Source organism: Somniosus microcephalus, chromosome 32, assembly GCF_052327205.1.
Source record: "Somniosus microcephalus isolate GS21.2 chromosome 32, FLI_Smic_1.0, whole genome shotgun sequence".
Lineage (NCBI taxonomy): Eukaryota > Metazoa > Chordata > Chondrichthyes > Squaliformes > Somniosidae > Somniosus > Somniosus microcephalus.
Genome location: NC_141018.1, coordinates 28,956,369 through 28,966,156, shown reverse-complemented (window position 1 = coordinate 28,966,156; position 9,788 = coordinate 28,956,369). Strand labels below are relative to the sequence as shown.

The 9,788-nt window shown below is 47.8% G+C and overlaps 1 protein-coding gene across 1 annotated transcript; it reads left to right on the top strand.

Annotated features, from left to right (window-relative positions):
- The first annotated feature begins 8,394 nt into the window (after window positions 1-8,394).
- LOC147097353 (ribonuclease P protein subunit p25-like protein) lies at window positions 8,395-9,207 on the top strand. The gene has a single exon (XM_085972023.1). It carries the CDS (start codon window positions 8,482-8,484, stop codon window positions 9,112-9,114), a length of 633 nt encoding a protein of 210 aa, XP_085828149.1. The 5' UTR covers window positions 8,395-8,481; the 3' UTR covers window positions 9,115-9,207.
- Window positions 9,208-9,788: the final 581 nt, after the last annotated feature.

Here is a 9,788-nt window from a genome sequence, read left to right as displayed (position 1 = left end):
ACTCAAAGTTCCTGAAGTGTGTTAATAGTTGCTGGGGATCTGTGGGATTGTGTTGATATTTTTAGGGGTCTCAAGAGTGGACAAGAAGAAAGAACTTGCACTTATATAGCGCCTTACACGATCTCAGGACATCCCAAAGTGCTTTACAGCCAATTGAAGTGTAGTCGCTGTTGTAATGTAGAGAAACACGGCAGCCAATTTGCGTATAGCAAGCTCCCACAAACTGCATTGAAATAAATACCAGATAAACTGTTTGTGCGATGTTGGTTGAGGGATAAATATTGTCCAGGATACAGGGGAGAACTCAACCTGCTCTTCTTCAAAATAGTGCCATGGGATCTTTTAGGTCAATCTGAGAAAGCAGACGGGGGCCTCGGTTTCACGTCTCATCTGAAAGACAGCACCTCTGACAGTGCAGCGCTCCCTCAGTGCAGCACTGAGCGTCAGGCTGAATTATATTGCTCAAGTCTCTGGGGTGGGACTATGAGCCCACAACCTTCTGTCTCAGAGACGAGACACCTTAAACAGGGTGCTTCAATGTTTGCTGCGGGTTCCTGGGAACGTGTGGCGGTATTTCCAGGCATTTCATTGGGAGGCCGTTGATATTTTCAGGAGTTCTCAGGAGTGTGTCGGTATTTACACAGTGACCCCACAAAGGAAAGTGTGTAAACCACCATTGTAGAGAATTGAATGTATCCTCTGACGTTAGAAAACTACTAGGCACTTGGTCTAAGCATTAAACAAAGCTTTAATCAACTGTTTTACAACATGGAGGTCTAGTTGTGGCCTTCACTAGTTCCTGCTAAGAATGTCCTGCGCAAGCTGGGCCCGTGCCTGAGTATTTATACTCTCCCTGGACAGCGCCACCCGCAGGCCGCTCAGTATTATTTCATAAGTCTTTCTTTCATGAATGACTGATTCATGTCATCCTCTATGACAAACAATGGGGTGTCCAAAAAGTGGTCAATGCACCATTTCTGTGCCCCAATCTTTCAGAGTTTAGCAAATACTATTTGATCTTCACTGGTTTGTCCTGTTTGAATTGTGTTTGGCCTGGAGGTTTGGAAAGGACTCTTTTTAGCGTTGCTGTCCCATTGGTGGATGAATCCTAAATCATAGATTCTGTAAGGGGTTTTCCTGAGAGATTTCCCTGAGGTTTCTCTCTCTAGAGGCCTCTCTCTCTTGCACAGTAAAACCTTGAGTGGTTTGACCCACTCGCCCCTTAGATTCTATACTCTGGACTTAGGGGCAGGAACTACAATGTAGAGAAAACTCTTGTAGACCAAGTTTGATGAAACAAAATGAAATTTTATTGCATAAGGAAAAATATCAAATCAAATGCAAGCAGATAAGGGAGTACATGGGAGGGAAAAACACAAAACAAATCATAACGACACAGTACTAACTAAAGCAAATACAGGCATCTTATACTCTACAAAGATCATCATGAAATAAGGAAATACACGGAACATCGAGGGACAACAACTCATGTTAATTGTACCCTTAAATCCACCCCCTTATTAAACCTATCTAGATCTGATTGTGAAAGGCCAGAAACATGCTCACCAATCCCACTAGGAAGGGCAAGGTTTTGAAATCGAGTCTGTGTTTGGTCCTTTCAGGCATTTCGTCTCCACGTGGATCGTGGAGCCCCTGCGAGCTGCGCCACACCTCTCTCCTGAGGTGGGGGTCGGGGGCGGCTGGACACCGGCGGGCCTGGATGTCGGCGGGGTCGAGGATCGTCGGCTCGACCCTGGTCAGAGGAGCCTTGGGCTGGCTCCCATAGATTTCCTTGGTTCGTTACTGTCTCTTTTCGAGCCGGAGTGGCTGAAAGGTTTCTTCTCTTGGGGTTTTTATTTTTTTTGTTTCTTCTCCCAAGTTGGGTCGATGGCCTCTCGTTCCGGCAACGGCCCGGGGATGGTCGTGGATCTCCCGATGTGTTTCCCCAGGGCGGGACGTCGGTTTCGAGATGGCCTTCTTGATGTTGGCCTTCTTCTTCCTCCTGCGGGTGCCTGCTTCTTCTTCTGAGTGTGATTCAAAACTCTCGTGCTCTCTCCAAGCTCTCCCGTCCCCAACTGCCGAAAAGTCTTCCAGATATACCTTTCTCCCAGAAACTTCCGTCTCCCGCCCAAAATCAGGTTAGTCTTTGTTTTACTTTTGGCGGGCTGGGAGCACAGCGGGGTAGTTATTATATTCTAAAATGTCTTAAACGGCCGGTAAAGGCCCATCTCTGGTCTGGAATTACCTTCATTGTTTTTAATGTCCTGCTGATCTCGTTATCTAGTCCTGGGTGCTGTTCTCATGAATATGAAATTGTCCCCTTTTGTCTGGGTCAACATTTTGATGGCCTCTGTCTCCAGGCCGATCTCAACTAGATCTGCATCTAATCCATATGCATACGTGTGGGTCTGGTTTCGTTCTCTCAGAAACGGCTTCCAGAACTTACTGTGGGTTGAATCCACAAAGCTGTCTGAGGTTGCGCAGGAACCATTTTAAAGTGTCCCAATAAGCTGGTCACATGGTATGGTGGCCATTTTGTATGCCCCTTTTTCTGGGCTTCTTTTAAAACAGTCTTTAAAATCATGGCCTCTTCTGCCATTTTACCCTTATTAATACAAAGTCCAATTTTGCGAATCCTACAATTCATAGAATCATAGAAATTCACAGCACAGAAGAAGGCCATTCAGCCCATCTTGTCCGTGCTGGCCGACAAAGAACTATCCACCCTAATCCCACTTTCCAGTTGGCCCATAGCCTTGTAGGTTACGGCACTTCAAGCACATATCCAAGTACTTTTTAAATGCGATGAGGGTTTCTGCCTCTACCGCCCTTTCAGGCAGTGAGTTCCAGACCCCCACCACCCTCTGGGTGAAAATATTTCTGCTCAACTCCCCTCTAAACCTCCGACCAATTACTTTAACTCCAAGCCCCCTGGTTATCGACCCCTCTGCTAAGGGAAATAGGCCCTTCCTATCCACTCTATCGAGGAGGCTCATAATTTTATACACCTCAATTAGATCCCCCCTCAGCCTCCTCTGTTCCAAAGAAAACAACCCCAGCCTATCCAATCTTTCCTTATAGCTAATATTCCCCAGCCCAGGCAATATCCTCGTAAATCTCCTCTGCACCTCCTCTAGTGCAATCACATCCTTCCTGTAATGTGGTGACCAGAACTGTACACCGCACTCTAGCTGTGGCCTAACTAGTGTTTTATACAGTTCAAGCATAACCTCCCTGCTCTTGTATTCTATGCCTCGGCTATTAAAGGCAAGTATCCCGTATGCCTTTTTAACCACCTTATCTATCTGTCCTGCTACCTTCAGAGATCTGTGGACATGCACTCCAATGTCCCTCTGATCCTCTGGACTTCTCAGTGTCCTACCATTTATTGTGTATTCCCTTGCCTTCCAGTCAGAAAGACACCCTTCGACCATTACCCTTTGTTTCCTGCCTCTGAGCCAATTTCGGATCCAACTTGACACTTTCCCTTGGATCCCATGGGCTTTTACTTTCGTGACCAGTCTGCCATGTGGGACCTTATCAAAAGCCTTGCTAAAATCCATATAGACTGCATCAAATGCACTACCCTCATCGACCCGCCTTGTTACCTCCTCAAAAAATTCAATCAAGTTAGTCAGACACGACTTTCCCTTAACAAATCCATGCTGACTGTTCCTGATTAATCCATGCCTTCCTAAATGAAGATTTATCCTGTCCCTCAGAATTTTTTCCAATAATTTTCCCACCACCGAGGTTAGGCTGACTGGCCTGTAATTACTCGGTCTATCCCTTTCTCCCTTTTTAAACAAGGGTACCACGTTAGCAGTCCTCCAGTCCTCCGGCACCATACCTGTAGCCAGAGAGGATTGGAAAATGATGGTCAGAGCCTCTGCTATTTCCTCTCTTACTTCTCTTAACAGTCTGGGATACATTTCATCCGGGCCTGGGGATTTATCCACTTGCCAGAATGCCAAGACCTTTACAGCCTTCCGGACTCAACATTGACTTCAACAATTTCAGATCACAACTTCTGCCCCCATTTTTTCAGACGGTAGCTGTTGATGTTTCTGCTGTTCCCATTTACACCTGCTCTAGAGCCATCTTTTGTTTCTTAACCTGTCCCATTACCATCTCCTTTTACCTCGCACCATCATCCCTTTTGTCTCTTAATCTCTCCTGCCTTCCACCCTATCACAGACCTTCCCTTTTGTTCTTTCCTCCCCTATAGTTGGGACAATCCTGAGATCCATATCTGCATTATATGTCCATGGATAATGTGACTCAATAGCTTACATAAGAACATAAGAAATAGGAGCAGGAGTCGGCCATTCAGCCCCTCGAGCCTGCTCCGCCATTCAATAATATCATAGCTGATCTGATCTTGGCCTCAACCCCACTTACCTACCTGTTCCCCAAAACCCTTGATTCCCTTCCCGTTCAAAAATCTGTCACTCTCTGCCTTGAATATATTCAATGACTCCGCCTCCACAGCTCTCTGGGGTAGAGAATTCCAAAGATTTAAGACTCTCTGAGAGAAGACATTCCTCCTCGTCTTTGTCTTAAATGGGCGACCCTTTATTCTGAAACTATGCCCCCAGTTCTAGATTCCCCCAGGAGGGGAAACATCCTCGCAGCATCTACCCGGTCAAACCCCCTCAGAATCTTATATGCTTCAATAAGATCCCCTCTCATTCTTCTAAACTCCAATGAGTATAGGCCCAACCTGCTTGACCTTTCCTCATAAGACAACCCCTTCATCCCAGGAATCAACCTCGTGAACCTTCTCTGAACTGCCTCCGATGCAAGTATATCCCTCCTTAAATAAGGAGACCAAAACTGTACGCAGTACTCCAGGTGTGGTCTCACCAATACCCTGTACAGTTGTAGCAAGACTTCCCTACTTTTATACTCCATTCCCTTTGCAATAAAGGCCAACATTCCATTTGCCTTTCCAATTACTTGCTGTACCTGCATGCTAATTTTATGTGTTTCATGTACGAGGACACCCAGATCCCTCTGTACCGCAGCATTCTGCAGTCTTTCTGCATTTAAATAATATTTTGTTTTTCTATTCTTCCTACCAAAGTGGATAACCTCACATTGTCCCACATTATACTCCATCTGCCAAATTTTTGCCCACTCACTTAACCTGTCTATATCCCTTTACAGACTCATTGGCTGGAATTTTGCCGGCGCTCGGAGGGTGGGTTTGGAGGCGGGTCTGCTGTCAAAATAGCAAAGATTGACAGCGGGTAGGAAACTCGCTGTCAACCCACCCCCACGTGAGTCTCCCAGGTGTCGGGTCTGTCAGCGGAGAACTGACCCGACACCAAGCGGCGGGGGAGACAATTGAGCTCATTAAATGGCTTGTTAAGAGCCAATTAAATGGTATTTTGAGGTTTCCTTCCAATTTTACGTGCTCCCCCATGGGTTACCCGCTGTTCGGGGAACACGTCAGCTCACCCTGGCGTGACTTGAGTCTGCTCTGATGTATCTGATAAGCTGACAGCTGCAGAAGTGGTGTAAAGGATGTCATGTTGCAGATAGTCAGTTTCAGAGCACAGAAACTGTTGGTTACTGCATTTGTAAGACATATAGAGATTTCTTTAGCTTGCAAGTGTTTAGAGCTAACTGTATGTCCAGTATGTCCAGTGCCACCCCATTGGGAGATCCTCTCTCACCAGCGACAGATCGCTTCTGTCATCTCACCTACAGCTGCCATCTATTGCAGCAACATCGGAGCCAATGAAAAGATCAGACCTTGGTCGCCCGAATCCTTCCATGATCAGCCCCAACACCAACATCACCGGGCACACCAAAAACATCACCAGCCTTCTCCGCCATCACCTGATGCTGCACAGGACACAGGGCATCAGCCCCTGACAACATTGCTGTCCGGCATCACCATGGTCAGATTTACTTCACTTGATGCTGTAAACCCTGGCTGCCACATGATGCGCCAGGTTGACACCATCCCACACCAGCACCGTAAAGCATCTCTTTAATGTCCAAGCCATTCTATGCACACTCATCACTATAGCCGGGGGAAAGGGGGAACGGGGTGCGGAGTTATGTCTCAACATTCACTGGAACTCAGTAAGACACTTCTCAAGGTGCGCACAGATCTGTCCAATTAGGGGCAGTGTTGAAAATATAGATTTCACTGTATGACAACACATTACCAGAAACTTCACATGGACATTGGTTAAACCTCTCAAGTGCCTACCCTTGTGTGTTGTTAGTTGGTATGCTTGCACTAGGATGAGGGTGAGTGTGAGGGGTGGCTAGTGAGATGGGGAAGTGATAATGTAGATAGAGAGGGTTGAGTGGAGGTGCAAGGTAAGTTGGTGTGAGTAAGGATGTGCAGGAGTAGGGTATGGAAAGCAGAGAGATGAGGATGTGTTGAGTGGCACGGCAGGGTGAGTTTGAGTGTGGCTTTGCAGTAATGTTTCGTGAGCCACTGAGATCATTGAAAGGTTGGCACTACTGATGACATCCCTGCTTTTGCCTGCCTGTGCAATGTGCAACCAGGCTGCATTGGTGTCCTGAGGAGGTCTCTTCCACCCTTGGAAGGGAAGAAAACCTCCCTGTGTGCCGTGACTCCCTCCATAAGCATGTGAAGGGAGTCATTGGAGAGCCTGGGGGCAAGCGTCCACCTTTGTGCAGTGATTGTCAGTGTTTGCAGCACCGCAATGCTGTCATCACTGACAGAACAACTGTCAAACTCCATGTGGCTGTGGTCCCTTTAAAGAAACTGGCTGATGACCCATCATCAAATTATGTCATCAGACCCGCTTCCTATTAATTGGCCGATAAGCCTGCAGGGCGGGCTTAACAAAGCCAATCAAGGGAAAATTCCTTTGACAGAGCGGCTGCAGCCGGGAACAGGACTGGAACCCGGAAACCAGCTCGCCCGACACCGCTGAGAAAATCCAGCCCTTTGTGTCTTCCTCATAACTTGCTTTCCCACCTATCTTTATATCATCAGCAAATTTGGCTACAGTACACTTAGTCCCTGCATCCAAGTCATTAATATAGATTGTAAATAGTTGAGGCCCCAGCACTGATCCTTGTGGCACCCCACTAGTTACAGTTTTCCAACCTGAAAATGACCCATTTATCCCGACTCTCTGTTTTCTGTTAGTTAGCCAATCCTCTATCCATGCTAATATATTACCCCCAACCCTGTGAGCTCTTACCTTGTGCAGTAACCTTTTATGTGGCACCTTATCGAATGCCTTCTGGAAATCCAAATACACCACATCTACTGGTTCCCCTTTATCCACCCTGCCCGTTACATCCTCAAAGAACTCTAATAAATTTGTCAAACACGATTTCCCTTTCATGAAACCATGTTGACTCTGTTTGATTTTATTATGATTTTCTAATGGTGGAGTGAATATTATCAATACAACAACCACTTGTATTTAAATAGCACCTTTAACGTAGTAAAACGTCCCAAGGCACTTCGTAGGAGTGTTATAAGACAAAAAATTGACACAGAGTCACTTAAGAAATTAGGACAGGTGACCAAAAGCTTGGTCAAAGAGGTAGGTTTTAAGGGGCGCCTTAAAGGAGGAGAGAGAGGTAGCGAGGCGGAGAGGTTTAGGCAGGGAATTCCAGAGCTTAAGGCCCAGGCAACAGAAGGCATGGCCGCCAATGGTGGAGCGATTATAATCAGGGATGCTCAAGAGGGCAGAATTAGGGGAGCGCAGATATCTCGGGGGGTTGTGGGGCTGAAGGAGATTACAGAGGTACAGCTCCAGTGTGTCTCCTATGCAGCACTGGCAATATCCAAGTGCCAAGGGGAGGATCGAGAGGAGCTTGGTGCTGAAGCGGTTAAATGATGGGACAGATTCATTCGCAGTGAATCAAGGGGGCTGTGGGTAGCACAGGTCCACACTGAGAGAGAGAGAGAGAGAGAGGCAGCACGTTCGCCCTGTAGCAGTGTGTGCTTGTCTTCCAGCGCTCCGGCAAGGAGTAGATGAAGAGGCTTGTTTGACACACCCGGCGCTCCGGGAAAGGGGGATTGGTTCACCATGAGGGACTCCTCGGCAGCTTAACAGGAGGAGGCTCCTTGAACCCTGGTAAGGAATGCACCGTCCTTTCGGGACTGAGGACCGATCTCAGGAGCGGATGATGGCCACAGATCGGAGGGAGACTGTGCAAAATCAGGAAGGATAAGGAGGGGGTTTGGTTGCGGATCTGCCAGTAGACTTGCTGAGGGATACGCCAGTGCAGTTGACTCCAGCCACCGAGAAGCCTTTTGCATTCCTGGAGCATTGCGTTGAACCTTCTCCCCTTCTCCCTTTGCTTTGCAAACTTCGCCCAGTCCACCAGCGGGCGATGGTTCGCCTTGGAGATCTCTGAAGACTGAAGTGGGGGTGGGGGGGGGGAAAAGTTTGGGGAACTTGGTTGAAAAATAAAATATAAGAGATGCCAGAGATTCCCGTGTAATCGCTGCCCTCAGAGCGACCGGCCATGCAGGTCCCGTTGAAAGGTGGGGACATGGAGAATTACAGGAAAATTCGGAAAACCGAGGAGGAAAGCCCCTTGCCCTTCGGGAACCTGCCCGCGGACATTGTGGAGATGAGAGTGAAAGAGGGCAGCAAGATCAGGAACCTGATGGGCTTCGCCATGGGCAGGATGGAGCTGGAGTGCACCAAGCAGATCGTGTTCAGCGGCTCGGGCAGGGCGGTGACCAAGACCATCACCTGCGTGGAGATCATGAAGAGGCGGATCAGGGGGCTGCACCAGCTCACCAAGCTGCGCTACAAGAGCCTGCAGGAGACCTGGGAGCACCGGGAGCCCCGGGAGGGTCGCCAGAACCTCACCCTCTTGAAGAACGTCCCCTCCATCTGCATCCTGCTGTCCAAGGAGCCCCTGGACCCGACTGAAGCCGGCTACCAGCCCCCAGACACCGGGGACGGACTGTGGGTTGGAGCCGAGCAAGTTGAGGAGGAGGAGGAGGAGGAGGAACCCAGTCAACCTCCACGGGGCATCAAACGTTCGCTTTGCTGCGCAGATAAAGAAATGGTTAAAAAAGTGACAAAAGACGACCAGCTTGAACCTCCCTTACCTAACTACACCTACTTACTGAACTATCAGCAGTAATGTATTGTAAACATAATATATCATATATATATATATATATATAAATATATACATTTATAGAGCAGTTTGTAAACATTAAATTCGGATCAAGAAAGCTCACAGTTTGTGTGTGTGTGTGTTATGTTGGCAATCTACATTTTAATTTAGGGTGGGTCAGGGGTGTGTCGATGAAGGAACTTGAAAAGTTCATTCTAACTTTGTATCCTTGAACGAACGCCGTGGCTACAGAAGGACAGCGGGCAGCTTTAAGAACCAGAGAGGACTTGTTTGGAAGTTTAAACCTTTCCGCGCAGAAGATGCTCAAAACTGGCGGATGAACTGGCAGGATCGACGAGAAGGTGGGTCGTATCTAATTGTGGCATTTGGCGGCCGAATAACTCGCCTTTTTAGCACAGAAACGTCAATCGGACAGATCTGAACCTCCTGATCTTTATTATCAATAATCGCTTTGCAGAGTGAGCTGTGTGCAAGCGGGCTGGGGGGGAGTTTTACAGGTGCAGTACTTGCCGACTCCAGTGGCTGAAATGGGTGCAAAAAAATATGGCAACAAAAATTCTTGCCACAGAAACCGTTCACGGGGGCCGCCAGTTTTAACAGCCCCGACATTACGCCTCACCCCTGGTGCATTTGGTTTTAAACATGCAATGCTTCTCCTTTCGCGCACACCCGCCCGC